General features: G+C 44.7%; 1 protein-coding gene across 2 annotated transcripts in view; it reads right to left on the bottom strand.

Annotated features, from left to right (window-relative positions):
• LOC110513199 (netrin receptor DCC-like) overlaps positions 1–17,500 on the bottom strand; it is a 632,990-nt gene that overhangs the window by 342,122 nt on the left and 273,368 nt on the right. For both annotated transcript variants that reach the window (XM_036976622.1, XM_036976621.1), the window contains exons 4-5: positions 8,519–8,669; positions 6,834–6,970 (exon numbers count right to left, since the gene is read on the bottom strand). In XM_036976622.1, the coding sequence (XP_036832517.1) occupies positions 6,834–6,970; positions 8,519–8,669 (288 nt within the window). The remainder of the gene's footprint in view (positions 1–6,833; positions 6,971–8,518; positions 8,670–17,500) is intronic.

Below are 17,500 nucleotides of genomic sequence, written 5' to 3' on the forward strand. Positions count from 1 at the left end.
AAAGAGACGGAGATCGAGAGAGAGATGGAGATCGAGAGAGAGACAGAGATCGAGACAGAGACGGCGGTCGAGAGAGAGACAGAGATCGAGAGAGAGACGGAGATCGAGAGAAACAGACACATACAGAGCGAGAGAAAGAGAGAGAGACAGAGAAAAAAAATTGGAGAGAGAGAGAGAGCGAAAGGGAAAAAGTGAGAGAGAGAGAGGATGGTTCCTATGCTTGCAGTCACTACTCACTGTCAATCAACAGCAAGGGTTCCCACCAAAAGAACAGTGAGTTTCGAGTTGATCGATGGCTACTGTATCACGACAACCTGTACCACATCATAAACGAACAGCAGCTTTCTGGGTAATCTTAAGCGTGTGCTTGTCACATCGCCGTGCTGACTGACAGATAGAAGTATAGAAGTATAGAAGTATAATTCCCAAAGCTACCCAACCACCATTTGAGAGCTAACGGGGGAACGTCGCTATGGCGTCTCAAATGGCACCCTATTCCCTATATAGTGCACTACTTTAGACCAGGGTAGTGCACTAGATGAGGAATAGGATGCCGTTTTGGGACACACACACTACTTTGGCTTCAGAACAGACTGACCCGCTGTCACCCTGCTGTGCTTTCCATATAACTTAAAGGAAGTCCCCGACGTACTGCATTTGAAGTGAAGGATTCTGTGAATCATCTCTATGTATGAAAGCCACTTCAACGCTTGTGAATGAAAGGCAATATGTTCACGCTCAACATAGTTAAAGAAAACAGAAGATCCCATCTTTGGTTGATATATAAGCACCTCCATGTATAGTGCGTATGTTAGTGTGTGTTGTGTGTGTTGTGTGTGTGTGTGTGTGTGTGTGTGTGTGTGTGTGTGTGTGTGTGTGTGTGTGTGTGTGTGTGTGTGTGTGTGTGTGTGTGTGTGTGTGTGTGTGTGTGTGTGTGTGTGCATGTGTCTGTGCCTATGTTTGTGTTGCTTCACAGTCCCAGTTGTTCCATAAGGTGTTTTTTAATCTGTTTTTTAAATCTGATTCTACTGCTGCATCAGTTACCTGATGTGGAATAGAGTTCCATGTAGTCATGGCTCTATGTAGTACTGTGGAATAGAGTTCCATGCGCCTCCCATTGTCTGTTCTGGACTTGGAGACTGTGAAGAGACCTCTGGTGACATGTCTTGTGGGGTATGTATTGGGTGTCTGAGCTGTGTGTTAGTAGTTTAAACAGACCTCTGGTGACATGTCTTGTGGGGTATGTATTGGGTGTCTGAGCTGTGTGTTAGTAGTTTAAACAGACCTCTGGTGACATGTCTTGTAGGGTATGTTGGGTGTCTGAGCTGTGTGTTAGTAGTTTAAACAGACCTCTGGTGGCATGTCTTGTAGGGTATGTTGGGTGTCTGAGCTGTGTGTTAGTAGTTTAAACAGACCTCTGGTGACATGTCTTGTAGGGTATGTTGGGTGTCTGAGCTGTGTGCCAGTAGTTTAAACAGACCTCTGGTGGCATGTCTTGTGGGGTATGTATGGGTGTCTGAGCTGTGTGTTAGTAGTTTAAACAGACCTCTGGTGGCATGTCTTGTGGGGTATGTATGGGTGTCTGAGCTGTGTGCCAGTAGTTTAAACAGACCTCTGGTGGCATGTCTTGTAGGGTATGAATGGGTGTCTGAGCTGTGTGTTAGTAGTTTAAACAGACCTCTGGTGGCATGTCTTGTAGGGTATGTTGGGTGTCTGAGCTGTGTGTTAGTAGTTTAAACAGACCTCTGGTGGCATGTCTTGTGGGGTATGTATGGGTGTCTGAGCTGTGTGTTAGTAGTTTAAACAGACCTCTGGTGGCATGTCTTGTGGGGTATGTATGGGTGTCTGAGCTGTGTGCCAGTAGTTTAAACAGACCTCTGGTGGCATGTCTTGTGGGGTATGTATGGGTGTCTGAGCCGTGTGTTAGTACTTTAGACAGACCTCTGGTGGCATGTCTTGTGGGGTATGTTGGGTGTCTGAGCCGTGTGCCAGTAGTTTAAACAGACCTCTGGTGACATGTCTTGTAGGGTATGTTGGGTGTCTGAGCTGTGTGTTAGTAGTTTAGACAGACCTCTGGTGGCATGTCTTGTAGGGTATGTATGGGTGTCTGAGCTGTGTGTTAGTAGTTTAAACAGACCTCTGGTGGCATGTCTTGTGGGGTATGTATGGGTGTCTGAGCTGTGTGTTAGTAGTTTAAACAGACCTCTGGTGACATGTCTTGTAGGGTATGTTGGGTGTCTGAGCCGTGTGTTAGTAGTTTAGACAGACCTCTGGTGACATGTCTTGTGGGGTATGTATTGGGTGTCTGAGCTGTGTGTTAGTAGTTTAAACAGACCTCTGGTGACATGTCTTGTAGGGTATGTTGGGTGTCTGAGCCGTGTGTTAGTAGTTTAGACAGACCTCTGGTGACATGTCTTGTGGGGTATGTATTGGGTGTCTGAGCTGTGTGTTAGTAGTTTAAACAGACCTCTGGTGACATGTCTTGTAGGGTATGTTGGGTGTCTGAGCCGTGTGTTAGTAGTTTAGACAGACCTCTGGTGGCATGTCTTGTGGGGTATGTATGGGTGTCTAAGCTGTGTGTTAGTAGTTTAAACAGACCTCTGGTGGCATGTCTTGTAGGGTATGTATGGGTGTCTGAGCCGTGTGTTAGTAGTTTAGACAGACCTCTGGTGGCATGTCTTGTGGGGTATGTATGGGTGTCTGAGCTGTGTGTTAGTAGTTTAAACAGACCTCTGGTGACATGTCTTGTAGGGTATGTTGGGTGTCTGAGCCGTGTGTTAGTAGTTTAGACAGACCTCTGGTGGCATGTCTTGTGGTGTATGTATGGGTGTCTGAGCTGTGTGTTAGTAGTTTAGACAGACCTCTGGTGGCATGTCTTGTGGGGTATGTATGGGTGTCTAAGCTGTGTGTTAGTAGTTTAGACAGACCTCTGGTGGCATGTCTTGTAGGGTATGTATGGGTGTCTGAGCCGTGTGTTAGTAGTTTAGACAGACCTCTGGTGGCATGTCTTGTGGGGTATGTATGGGTGTCTGAGCTGTGTGTTAGTAGTTTAAACAGACCTCTGGTGGCATGTCTTGTAGGGTATGTATGGGTGTCTGAGCTGTGTGTTAGTAGTTTAAACAGACCTCTGGTGGCATGTCTTGTAGGGTATGTATGGGTGTCTGAGCTGTGTGTTAGTAGTTTAAACAGACCTCTGGTGGCATGTCTTGTGGGGTATGGATGGGTGTCTGAGCTGTGTGTTAGTAGTTTAAACAGACCTCTGGTGACATGTCTTGTAGGGTATGTTGGGTGTCTGAGCTGTGTGTTAGTAGTTTAGACAGACCTCTGGTGGCATGTCTTGTGGGGTATGTATGGGTGTCTGAGCTGTGTGTTAGTAGTTTAAACAGACCTCTGGTGACATGTCTTGTAGGGTATGTATGGGTGTCTAAGCTGTGTGCCAGTAGTTTAGACAGACCTCTGGTGGCATGTCTTGTGGGGTATGCTTGGGTGTCTGAGCCGTGTGTTAGTAGTTTAAACAGACCTCTGGTGACATGTCTTGTGGGGTATGTATGGGTGTCTGAGCTGTGTGCCAGTAGTTTAGACAGACCTCTGGTGGCATGTATTGTGGGGTATGTATGGGTGTCTGAGCTGTGTGCCAGTAGTTTAGACAGACAGCTCGGTGCATTCAACATGTCAATACCTCTCATAAATAAAAGTAGTGATGAAGTCAATCTCTTTTCCACTTTGAGCCAGGAGAGACTGACATGCATATTATTAATATTAGCTCTCTGTGTACATCCAAGGGCCAGACGTGCTGCCCTGTTCTGAACCAGCCGTGCTGCCCTGTTCTGCTCCAGCCTTGCTGCCCTGTTCTGAACCAGCCGTGCTGCCCTGTTCTGAACCAGCCGTGCTGCCCTGTTCTGAACCAGCCGTGCTGCCCTGTTCTGAACCAGCCGTGCTGCCCTGTTCTGAACCAGCCGTGCTGCCCTGTTCTGAACCAGCCGTGCTGCCCTGATCAGAATCAATTGTAATTTTCCTAAGTCCCTCTTTGTGGCACCTGACCACACGACTGAACAGTAGTCCAGGTGAGACAAAACTAGGGCCTGTAGGACCTGCCTTGTTGATAGTGCTGTTAAGAAGGTAGAAACTAGGGCCTATAGGACCTGCCTTGTTGATAGTGTTAAGAAGGTAGAAACTAGGGCCTGTAGGACCTGCCTTGTTGATAGTGCTGTTAAGAAGGTCGAAACTAGGGCCTGTAGGACCTGCCTTGTTGATAGTGCTGTTAAGAAGGTAGAAACTAGGGCCTGTAGGACCTGCCTTGTTGACAGTGTTGTTAAGAAGGTAGAAACTAGGGCCTGTAGGACCTGCCTTGTTGACAGTGTTGTTAAGAAGGTAGAAACTAGGGCCTGTAGGACCTGCCTTGTTGATAGTGCTGTTAAGGTAGAAACTAGGGCCTGTAGGACCTGCCTTGTTGATAGTGTTGTTAAGAAGGTAGAAACTAGGGCCTGTAGGACCTGCCTTGTTGATAGTGTTGTTAAGAAGGTAGAAACTAGGGCCTGAAGGACCTGCCTTGTTGACAGTGTTGCTAAGAAGGTAGAGCAGTGCTTTATTATGGACATACTTCTCCCCATCTTAGCTACTGTTGTATCAATATGTTTTGACCATAACAGTTTACAATCCAGTGTTACTCCAAGCAGTTCAGTCATCTCAACTTGCTCAATTTCCACATTATTTATTAGGAGATTTAGTTGAGGTTTACCACACACGCCCCCCCCCCCCCACCCTCTTTTCAAAACCATCTCCTGTTCAATATTGACTATGGATCAACTGTTGTTTTATTGATCAGACTATAATACAATCTGTTTGGACAACAGAGCTTCATGTAATGGAATACACATGGAGTCTACAAAACATTAAGAACACCTTCCTAATGTTCAGTTGAACCCCCCCCCCCTATCCCCCCTTTTGCCCTCAGAACAGCCTCAGTTCGTCGGGACATGGACTCTACAAGGTGTTGAAAGCGTTCCACAGGGATGCTGGCCCATGTTGACTCCAGTGCTTCCCACAGTTGTGTCAAGTTGGCTGGATGTCCTTTGGGTGGTGGACCATTCTTGATACACACAGAAAACTGTTGAGTGTGAAAAACCCCAGCATCATTGCAGTTCTTGACTCAAACCGGTGCGCCTGTCACCTAGTACCATACCCCGTTTAAAGACACTTAAATATTGTGTCTTACCCATTCACCCTCTGAATGACACACAAACACAATCCATTGTCTCAAGACTAAAAATTATTTATTTAACATTCTACTCTAGTGGGCTAAATCAGGGTCACACAGAGTGGTTCTCGGTTGTTTTTAACAAATCTACTTTGAGTATAGACCTCACACACATGGTGATGGGCTTAAAAAAGAAGATACTTGTACCTTGTCAGATATAGAGTTGAAATGTATTACATTTTGAGTTTGCGTCCCAATATTACACTTTATATACATTCCAGAAAACTGAATTATAACAAAACTGTTTGACATAGAAACATTTTAAATGTTTTATTATGTTAATTAATTATTATGTTAATTCATCTACTGTCTGCTGATTGCAGTGGATTTAACAAGTGACGTCAACAAGGGATCATAGCTTTCAGTCTATGTCATGGAAAGAGCAGGTGTTCCTAATGTTTTGTACTCTCAGTGTACGTCTAAGCCAGTCAGTCACGTATAAATGACCTGTGTCTCAAATTAGCAGATGTTTCTAAACTGTTTCACAATGAAAAGTTAACCGCTTCATGTTTAGATCTTATGATTTTAAAAAGCATCAGTCGCTGAGTTTGATGAGTCTGTTTGGAACTATCAGGGTAAAACATTGTCTCAGGCTATGGAACACCGTTAGGGTATTGTGCGTGTTTTGGAGGAAGGAACATTGCATCCATTAGCTAGCTTTGTTTTTAAACCAGCACTGTCCCAGAGCTTTGGGAAAGTGTGTCTGCAGTCGTGTGACAGTGGCAGTTGGGCGAGACGAGACTTTAACACCACATCACAGCTGTGATCATCACTTATCAGAGAATCGCTGTGACATAAGACAATACGAGTGTAATCAATATCACTACGTCAAATATAAAACATCATTTATTTGTATTTATTTTTTTTGCGTGTCAAAAAAGATACACAACAAAATTACACTATTTGACGGATCAAAACTTGCTATTTGATGTGAACTGAGTTCCATATCAAGCATCCAAAGTAGCAGAAGGTTGGCAAAGACATTCAAATGGAAGATTCTGGAATCGTCAGACTGGCGCTGCATTCTGATAGAAAGTTGGCAAAGACATTCAAATGGAAGATTCTGGAATCGTCAGACTGGCGCTGCATTCTGATAGAAAGTTGGCAAAGACATTCAAATGGAAGATTCTTTAATCGTTAGACTCTATCGTCTGATGGCATCTGGAACGAGGCATCTGCAAACTTCATTTACTGTATCATGTACATGTACTGTAGGTTATATTTGTAGGTTATATTTGTCAGATTAAATTATTAAATTAAATATCATGTATAATCTAGGTCAGCCAAAATCCTAAACAAAGTTATGGTTGGCATGTAGTTCGTTTTTGTCAGGGAAAATGGCAGTCAAAAATTGTGTTCAGGTATTCAGAGTTTTGTCTGGCAGTTCCTCAGGAGGGTTGTAACTGAAACGGTTCAATTTTCCACAGACTTGAGACCATGAAGGCAATGGAGAAGAGATATGGACAGAGAGACACCTGTAGAAGATGTAGCTCTGTTTGTTTGTTTGTTTGTTTGTGTGCCAGCGGAGGTAGGTTCCCACCGAGCGACGAGTGGCGGTCTCGTGGGACACACTTACCGAGGACGGACAGCTCGCAGGAAGCCGTGATGTTCTGGTTCTTGTTAAACGCCACGCAGCTGTAGGAGCCTGAGTCGTCGTCCGTTACGCTGCTGATCAGGAGGTTACTGCCGCCCAGCAGGGAGTACTTCTTAGACCTGCAGAAGCACAGATGACGAATCAAAGACAGAAAACCAAGAAAACCAAGAAAACAGTAATGTGTATTCAACTTCCAGATATCTCTCAGCAATATCTTACAGTACAGTAGTTAGTGATATATATTGGTAAGATAAAGCATTTTAACCCTTTGGAATTACCTGAATTTCTGCATAAATGTGTCATAAAATTGTATCTGATCTTTATCTTAGTCACAACAATAGACAAACACAGTGTGCTTAAACTAATAACACACAAATTATTGTATTTTTCTTGTCTATATTGAATACATAATTTAAACATTCACTGTGTATGTTGGAAAAAGTATGTGAACCCCTAGGCTAATGACTTTTCCAAAAGCTAATTGGAGTCAGGAGTCAGCTAACCTGGAGTCCATTCAATGAGATGAGATTGGAGATGTTAATTAGAGCTGCCTTGACCTATAAAAAAAACACGCACAAAATTTGAGTTTGCTGTTCACAAAAAGAATTGCCACAGGATGCTCTCGATGGTGCAGCTATAAAAACCTTTTGAGGATCTAAGGACCAAAGCAAAATCTTTTCAGTCTGCTGAGGTGATTTGACGTGCCCGCTTCATGACTGGTGCTTAGTTTGTTGGTGATGTGGACGCCAAGGACCTTGAAGCTCTCAACCTGCTTCACTGCAGCCCCGTCGATGAGAATGGGGTCGTCCTCGGTCCTCCTTTTCCTGTAGTCCACAATCATCTCCTTTGTCTTGATCACGTTGAGGGAGAGGTTGTTGTCCTGGCACCACACGGTCAGGTCTCTGACACCTCCCGATAGACTGTCTCGTCGTTGTCGGTGATCAGTGTTGTGTCATTGGCAAACTTAAAGATGGTGTTGGAGTCGTGCCTGGCCGTGCAGTCGTGGGTGAACAGGGAGTAAAGGAGTGGGCTGAGCACGCACCATTGTGGGGCCCCAATGTTGAGGATCAGCGGGGTGGAGGTGTTGTTACCTACTCTTACCACCTGGGGGCGGCCCGTTAGGAAGTCCGAAATCCAGTTGCAGAGGGAGGTGTTTAGTCCCAGGGTCCTTAGCTTAGTGATGAGCTTTAAGGGCACAATGATGAGTTTATTGCTGCCAAAGGATGCTCAACCAGTTATTAAATCCAAGGTTTCACATCCTTTTTCCCCACGGTGCGTTCAATAAAAGACATGAAAATGTTTGTGTGTCATTAGTTTAAGCAGACTGTGTTTGTCTATCGTTGTGACCTAGATGAAGTTCAGACCAAATTTTATGACTAATTTATGCAGAAATCCAGGTAATTCCAAAGGGTTCACATACCGCTGTAGCATGGTGAAAATGACACGCGGCTCCGACTCAAACCCAGCGCGCAAAACTATCTGTAATGTCGTCATTTCTACAAGCTTGCCGGCTGGTTTGATGTTGCTCTGCTCATCACACATCAGAAGTCTTGTGGAAAAGAAGGGTGGATCGTATTTCCTATATAGTACACAACTCCCAAGGGGCCCTAGTTGAAAGTAGCTAGTAAATAGAGTGCCATTTGGGACGGAATCAAGGAGTCACTCACCTGCTCTGTATCCTCTCGGCTCCTCTCATCCAGTGGAAGGCGGGGGTGGGGAACCCAGAGGCGGAGCACTCCAACACGGCATCTCTCCCCAGGAGGGAGGTGACTCTCTGGGGCTTCTGGAGAAACAGAAGGCCCCTGGTGGTTCCGGGTTCTGGAGGTTACAGATAGTCAGAGAGAGAGAGAGAGACAAAGAGAGAGAGACATAGAGGGAGAGAGAGAGAGAGAAGAGAGAGAGAGAGAGAGAGAGAGACAAAGAGAGAGAGACAAAGAGGGGGAGAGAGAGAGAGAGAGAGACAAAGAAAGAGAGACAAAGACGGAGAGAGAGAGAGAGAGAGAGAGAGAGAGAGAGAGAGAGAGAGAGAGAGAGAGAGAGAGAGAGAGAGAGAGACAAAGGCCAACATCAAACACAGCTCTTATCTGGGTGACAGAGCGATGAGTGAGTAGGAGCCACATTTAGGCTTTACTTTGGAAGATGAACCAGTGCAAGAGGTTGAACTAATAATGTTTAAACTAGGGGCTGATTAAAATAGTAGTTGGATATAAAAGTTAACCCTTGTGTGGTGTTTGGGTCTGAGGGCAATACAAGTTTGGAAAAGGGTGTGTGTGTGTGTGTGTGTGTGTGTGTGTGTGTGTGTGTGTGTGTGTGTGTGTGTGTGTGTGTGTGTGTGTGTGTGTGTGTGTGTGTGTGTGTGTGAGATGTTCCTTCCTTGGCCTGCTGTAACAATATATGGGAAGTGAGATTCCTGAACATTCTAGATTGCAGCTGGTAGCAACAAAGCACTGCAATGTGTGTGTGGACCCAGAAGGACAGGAAGACACAGTACACATGCATCAGGTGCGAGAAATACATTTACAACACACACACACACTGTAAAACTCTGTCCCTCATGTGGTGTGCAGATCGGCCTTAATTTGTGTTCAACGGGGCTCATTTATCATTTCAAAACTAAAATACTGTATGTAAAATGTGTCCTTCCAATTGGTTCAGATCAAAGCAGTAAACATCAATAGTGGTGAAAACCTTGTTTCATTTATATTTATTCAAGATAAACATGATTTAATTCCTCCCATGTCTTGATTATAATAGACGGTTGGGCAAGGCATTTTATCCCCCCCTAAAAATGAATAGCAGTCTTCTTGATAAATGTGATCTAGAAGAGGTAAATGGAAAATATTAGCCATTATACTGTCTATATTGCTTGTAATTGAAATAAGTCAACATACATGACTTGTTTTTATGTAAATTGTTATGGCTGTGTTGGTTTTAAAAACCGCTATAATGTTTTGGTGTCCATCAGACCATAAACATGGACACCACACAAGGGTTAAAGAGTTCATCTGTAGTTGGAACTTTTGGACTTAGACATGAATTATACGTACCCATTGATTCTTGAAGAATATAACTTAGAAATGCCTCATGACCTTAGTTGAACTGTCAACTTGTTTTACACCAATGTTTGGAAACAAAGTAAATGTGAACAAACACTATATAGTCTCATAATATGGTTAAACGTATCAGTTTGATATCATGGATGGTCAGTCCTTGTGTCCATACCTCTGTCTATACATTTGAGTGGTTACATTTCTCCAGCTGCGTCCCTCAGCTTTTTTTTTTTTATTTATTTTACCTTTATTTAACCAGGCAAGTCAGTTAAGAACAAATTCTTATTTTCAATGACGGCCTGGGAACAGTGGGTTAACTGCCTGTTCAGGGGCAGAACGACAGATTTGTACCTTGTCAGCTCGGGGGTTTGAACTCGCAACCTTCCGGTTACTAGTCCAACGCTCTAACCACTAGGCTACCCTGCCGCCCTCACTTTTTACCGAAACAGGGGCGGGGAGGACACTTTGTTATTGTTTCAACTGCGGATGGCCCCATTTTAAATAGAGAATTCATAGTTCCCGTAGTAGTCTCTGGACTGTCTGGATATCTACACAGGGTTTGGCTTTGGGCTGTGTTAAAACACTGGTTCCAAACTGGGTAAGACCGTGGCTTTGGGCTGTGTTAAAACACCGGTTCCAAACTGGGTAAGACCGTGGCTTTGGGCTGTGTTAAAACACTGGTTCCAAACTGGGTAACACCGTGGCTTTGGGCTGTGTTAAAACACCGGTTCCAAACTGGGTAACACCGTGGTTTTTGGCTGTGTTAAAACACCGGTTCCAAACTGGGTAAGACCGTGGCTTTGGGCTGTGTTAAAACACCGGTTCCAAACTGGGTAAGACCGTGGCTTTGGGCTGTGTTAAAACACCGGTTCCAAACTGGGTAAGACCGTGGCTTTGGGCTGTGTTAAAACACCGGTTCCAAACTGGGTAAGACCGTGGCTTTGGGCTGTGTTAAAACACCGGTTCCAAACTGGGTAAGACCGTGGCTTTGGGCTGTGTTAAAACACCGGTTCCAAACTGGGTAAGACCATGGTTTTTGGCTGTGTTAAAACACCGGTTCAAAACTGGGTAAGACCGTGGCTTTGGGCTGTGTTAAAACACCGGTTCCAAACTGGGTAAGACCGTGGCTTTGGGCTGTGTTAAAACACCGGTTCCAAACTGGGTAAGACCGTGGCTTTGGGCTGTGTTAAAACACCGGTTCCAAACTGGGTAAGACCGTGGCTTTGGGCTGTGTTAAAACACCGGTTCCAAACTGGGTAAGACCGTGGCTTTGGGCTGTGTTAAAACACCGGTTCCAAACTGGGTAAGACCGTGGCTTTGGGCTGTGTTAAAACACTGGTTATCAGTGAATGAATGAGTTCCTATTTCAAACCATTTTGACAAAAGGCTCAAACAATTTGATTTATTTTTATCCCGATGCCAGTATTTCCTAAGGCGTTGTTTACTTAAACATTATAATTGTGTGGCCAGAAGAAACCCATGATAAATGTTCACTAAAATTGTATTTTTGTTATCTTCGTCTGTTGCTTATCGAAATGTTCCTTCTGCTATCTGCTTTTCCTTCAATGTTATTTTTGTTAGTGTTGTTCTCATCTCCTAAAGAGCTCTGTGGTTAAACTAGTCCTTTTCCTAAGAAGCTATGTGGTTAGACTAGTCTCATCTCCTAACGAGCTCTGTGGTTAAACTAGTCTCATCTCCTAACAAGCTCTGTGGTTAGACTAGTCCTTCTCTTAACAAGCTCTGTGGCTAAACTAGTCCTTCTCTTAACAAGCTCTGTGGCTAAACTAGTCCTTCTCTTAACAAGCTATGTGGTTAAACTAGTCCTTCTCCTAACAAGCTCTGTGGTTAGACTAGTCTCATCTCCTAACAAGCTCTGTGGTTAGACTAGTCTCTTCTCCTAACAAGCTCTGTGGTTAGACTAGTCTCATCTCCTAACAAGCTCTGTGGTTAGACTAGTCTCATCTCCTAACAAGCTCTGTGGTTAGACTAGTCTCTTCTCCTAACAAGCTCTGTGGTTAGACTAGTCTCATCTCCTAACAAGCTCTGTGGTTAGACTAGTCTCATCTCCTAACAAGCTCTGTAGTTAAACTAGTCTCTTCTCCTAACAAGCTCTATGGTTAAACTAGTCTCATCTCCTAACAAGCTCTGTGGTTAGACTAGTCCTTCTCTTAACAAGCTCTGTGGCTAAACTAGTCCTTCTCCTAACAAGCTCTGTGGTTAAACTAGTCTTTTCTCCTAACAAGCTCTGTGGTTAGACTAGTCTCTTCTCCTAACAAGCTCTGTGGTTAGACTAGTCTCATCTCCTAACAAGCTCTGTGGTTAGACTAGTCTCATCTCCTAACAAGCTCTGTAGTTAAACTAGTCTCTTCTCCTAACAAGCTCTGTGGTTAGACTAGTCTCATCTCCTAACAAGCTCTGTGGTTAAACTAGTCTCTTCTCCTAACAAGCTCTGTGGTTAGACTAGTCTCATCTCCTAACAAGCTCTGTGGTTAGACTAGTCTCATCTCCTAACAAGCTCTGTGGTTAGACTAGTCTCATCTCCTAACAAGCTCTGTGGTTAGACTAGTCTCATCTCCTAACAAGCTCTGTGGTTAGACTAGTATCATCCACTAACGGGCTCTATGGTTAAACTAGTCTCATCTCCTAACAAGCTCTGTGGTTAGACTAGTCTCATCTCCTAACAAGCTCTGTGGTTAGACTAGTCTCATCTCCTAACAAGCTCTGTAGTTAAACTAGTCTATTCTCCTAACAAGCTCTGTGGTTAGACTAGTCTCATCTCCTAAAGAGCTCTGTGGTTAGACTAGTCTCTTCTCCTAACAAGCTCTGTGGTTAGACTAGTCTCATCTCCTAACAAGCTCTGTGGTTAGACTAGTCTCATCTCCTAACAAGCTCTGTGGTTAAACTAGTCTCTTCTCCTAACAAGCTCTGTGGTTAGACTAGTCTCATCTCCTAACAAGCTCTGTGGTTAGACTAGTCTCATCTCCTAACAAGCTCTGTAGTTAAACTAGTCTCTTCTCCTAACAAGCTCTGTGGTTAGACTAGTCTCATCTCCTAACAAGCTCTGTGGTTAAACTAGTCTCTTCTCCTAACAAGCTCTGTGGTTAGACTAGTCTCATCTCCTAACAAGCTCTGTGGTTAGACTAGTCTCATCTCCTAACAAGCTCTGTGGTTAGACTAGTCTCATCTCCTAACAAGCTCTGTGGTTAGACTAGTCTCATCTCCTAACAAGCTCTGTGGTTAGACTAGTCTCATCTCCTAACAAGCTCTGTGGTTAAACTAGTCTCTTCTCCTAACAAGCTCTGTGGTTAGACTAGTCTCATCTCCTAACAAGCTCTGTGGTTAGACTAGTCTCATCTCCTAACAAGCTCTGTGGTTAGACTAGTCTCATCTCCTAACAAGCTCTGTAGTTAAACTAGTCACTTCTCCTAACAAGCTCTGTGGTTAGACTAGTCTCATCTCCTAACAAGCTCTGTGGTTAGACTAGTCTCATCTCCTAACAAGCTCTGTGGTTAGACTAGTCTCATCTCCTAACAAGCTCTGTAGTTAAACTAGTCTCTTCTCCTAACAAGCTCTGTAGTTAAACTAGTCTCTTCTCCTAACAAGCTCTGTGGTTAGACTAGTCCTTCTCCTAACAAGCTCTGTGGTTAGACTAGTTGTTGCTGAGGGGAGGCAACAACACATCCCTGTTGCGTACCCTGACGGACCATAATGGCAAAAACAATCGAACGATGCGACAACACACTTCCCTGTGGTGCGCCTTTACCCACAATTCTCTGGTTCAGCTACCTTATACTTCAGTTCAGTCTCAACAGAGGCTTGATTTCACCTTTATTTATCTTGGTCAAGTCAGTTAAGAACAAATTCTTATTTTCAATGACAGCCAAGGAACAGTGGGTTAACTGCCTTGTTCAGGGGCAGAACGACAGAGTTTTACCTTGTCAGCTCAGGGATTCGATCTTGCAAACTTTCGATTACTTGTCCAACACTCTAACCACTAGGCTACCTGCCGCCCCAATCAACCTAACCTGCAAACGCTACTCCGTTCAGACAGTCACACCTGAGTGACCCCTACACTGGGGGATTCCTTCAACATGATTGTGAGTTTTCTCACTTCAATACCTGCAATTTAGATCCAAGCCTGCTTTTATTTCCCTAACAACACAAAGCGCAGGCAGATATAACCTTATAGCTAAACAAGGGTTTATCTGACAGACAGCCAGTCAGGGATACGGAGGGTGTGTGTGTGTGTGTGTGTGTGTGTGTGTGTGTGTGTGTGTGTGTGTGTGTGTGTGTGTGTGTGTGTCAGGTAGACTGAGGGTTGAGGGCTCCAGAGAATTTGACTATCAGATAGAACTGAAATGGGTTGACCCTCCATAACCCCAAGCTTGGTTCTTTAGGCAGACACATCCAGAAGAGACTTGAGAGGTAGCTACATGTGGATGTGTTTAACTACACTTGGACCAGAAGTCCCTAAAAGAATAGTAAACAAACAACAATTTGACAAGCTGGGGACATGTTGTTAATCCCCACAAGGTCAAATGCTGTTTCTAGGGGGTTTAGGGTTAAGGTTAGAATTAGGTTTAGGATTAAGGTTAGAATTAGGTTTAGGGTTAGAATTAGGTTTAGGATTAAGGTTAGAATTAGGTTTAGGGTTAGAATTAGGTTTAGGATTAAGGTTAGAATTAGGTTTAGGGTTAGAATTAGGTTTAGGATTAAGGTTAGAATTAGGTTTAAGGGTTAGAATTAGGTTTAGGATTAAGGTTAGAATTAGGTTTAGGATTAAGGTTAGAATTAGGTTTAGGGTTGAGGTTAGAATTAGTTTTAGGGTTAGAATTAGGTTTAGGATTAAGGTTAGAATTAGTGTTAGGGTTAGAATTAGGTTTAGGATGAAGGTTAGAATTAGTTTTAGGGTTAGAATTAGGTTTAGGATTAAGGTTAGAATTAGGTTTAGGGTTAAGGTTAGAATTAGGGCTAGAATTAGGTTTATGGTTAGGAGCTGAGGTTAGTTTAATGGTTAAGGTTGGGCTTGCGGGTTAAGGTTAGAGTTAAGGTTAGGTTTTTGTGTTAAGGTTAGGGTAAGGGTACAGGTTAGGGTAAGGGTACAGGTTAGGGTAAGGGTACAGGTTAGGGTACAGGTTAGGGTAAGGGTACAGGTTAGGGTAAGGGTACAGGTTAGGGTAAGGGTACAGGTTAGGGTAAGGGTACAGGTTAGGGTACAGGTTAGGGTAAGGGTACAGGTTAGGGTAAGGGTACAGGTTAGGGTTAGGGTACAGGTTAGGGTAAGGGTACAGGTTAGGGTAAGGGTACAGGTTAGGGTAAGGGTACAGGTTAGGGTAAGTGTACAGGTTAGGGTAAGGGTACAGATTAGGGTAAGGGTACAGGTTAGGGTACAGGTTAGGGTAAGGGTACAGGTTAGGGTAAGGGTACAGGTTAGGGTACAGGTTAGGGTACAGGTTAGGGTAAGGGTAAGGGTACAGGTTAGGGTACAGGTTAGGGTTAGGGTACAGGTTAGGGTAAGGGTACAGGTTACAGGTTAGGGTAAGGGTACAGGTTAGGGTAAGGGTACAGGTTAGGGTACAGGTTAGGGTTAGGGTACAGGTTAGGGTAAGGGTACAGGTTACAGGTTAGGGTAAGGGTACAGGTTAGGGTAAGGGTACAGGTTAGGGTAAGGGTACAGGTTAGGGTTAGGGTACAGGTTAGGGTAAGGGTACAGGTTAGGGTAAGGGTACAGGTTAGGGTAAGGGTACAGGTTAGGGTAAGGGTACAGGTTAGGGTAAGGGTACAGATTAGGGTAAGGGTACAGGTTAGGGTACAGGTTAGGGTAAGGGTACAGGTTAGGGTAAGGGTACAGGTTAGGGTAAGGGTACAGATTAGGGTAAGGGTACAGGTTAGGGTACAGGTTAGGGTTAGGGTACAGGTTAGGGTAAGGGTACAGGTTAGGGTAAGGGTACAGGTTAGGGTACAGGTTAGGGTACAGGTTAGGGTAAGGGTACAGGTTAGGGTACAGGTTAGGGTTAGGGTACAGGTTAGGGTAAGGGTACAGGTTACAGGTTAGGGTAAGGGTACAGGTTAGGGTAAGGGTACAGGTTAGGCTACAGGTTAGGGTACAGGTTAGGGTAAGGGTACAGGTTAGGGTACAGGTTAGGGTTAGGGTACAGGTTAGGGTAAGGGTACAGGTTTACAGGTTAGGGTAAGGGTACAGGTTAGGGTAAGGGTACAGGTTAGGGTAAGGGTACAGGTTAGGGTAAGGGTACAGGTTAGGGTAAGGGTACAGGTTAGCGTTAGGGTACAGGTTAGGGTAAGGGTACAGGTTAGGGTAAGGGTACAGGTTAGGGTAAGGGTACAGGTTAGGGTAAGGGTACAGGTTAGGGTAAGGGTACAGATTAGGGTAAGGGTTAGGGTAAGGGTACAGGTTAGGGTAAGGGTACAGGTTAGGGTACAGGTTAGGGTACAGGTTAGGGTAAGGGTACAGGTTAGGGTACAGGTTAGGGTTAGGGTACAGGTTAGGGTACAGGTTAGGGTAAGGGTACAGGTTAGGGTAAGGGTACAGGTTAGGGTACAGGTTAGGGTACAGGTTAGGGTAAGGGTAAGAGTACAGGTTAGGGTACAGGTTAGGGTTAGGGTACAGGTTAGGGTAAGGGTACAGGTTACAGGTTAGGGTAAGGGTACAGGTTAGGGTAAGGGTACAGGTTAGGGTAAGGGTACAGGTTAGGGTACAGGTTAGGGTTAGGGTACAGGTTAGGGTAAGGGTACAGGTTACAGGTTAGGGTAAGGGTACAGGTTAGGGTAAGGGTACAGGTTAGGGTAAGGGTACAGGTTAGGGTTAGGGTACAGGTTAGGGTAAGGGTACAGGTTAGGGTAAGGGTACAGGTTAGGGTAAGGGTACAGGTTAGGGTACAGGTTAGGGTAAGGGTACAGGTTAGGGTAAGGGTACAGGTTAGGGTAAGGGTACAGGTTAGGGTAAGGGTACAGGTTAGGGTAAGGGTACAGGTTAGGGTAAGGGTACAGATTAGGGTAAGGGTACAGGTTAGGGTACAGGTTAGGGTTAGGGTACAGGTTAGGGTAAGGGTACAGGTTAGGGTAAGGGTACAGGTTAGGGTACAGGTTAGGGTACAGGTTAGGGTAAGGGTACAGGTTAGGGTACAGGTTAGGGTTAGGGTACAGGTTAGGGTAAGGGTACAGATTACAGGTTAGGGTAAGGGTACAGGTTAGGGTAAGGGTACAGGTTAGGCTACAGGTTAGGGTACAGGTTAGGGTAAGGGTACAGGTTAGGGTACAGGTTAGGGTTAGGGTACAGGTTAGGGTAAGGGTACAGGTTACAGGTTAGGGTAAGGGTACAGGTTAGGGTAAGGGTACAGGTTAGGGTAAGGGTACAGGTTAGGGTAAGGGTACAGGTTAGCGTTAGGGTACAGGTTAGGGTAAGGGTACAGGTTAGGGTAAGGGTACAGGTTAGGGTAAGGGTACAGGTTAGGGTAAGGGTACAGATTAGGGTAAGGGTACAGATTAGGGTAAGGGTTAGGGTAAGGGTACAGGTTAGGGTAAGGGTACAGGTTAGGGTACAGGTTAGGGTAAGGGTACAGGTTAGGGTACAGGTTAGGG

This window comes from Oncorhynchus mykiss, chromosome 5, assembly GCF_013265735.2.
Source record: "Oncorhynchus mykiss isolate Arlee chromosome 5, USDA_OmykA_1.1, whole genome shotgun sequence".
In the NCBI taxonomy this organism is placed as follows: domain Eukaryota; kingdom Metazoa; phylum Chordata; class Actinopteri; order Salmoniformes; family Salmonidae; genus Oncorhynchus; species Oncorhynchus mykiss.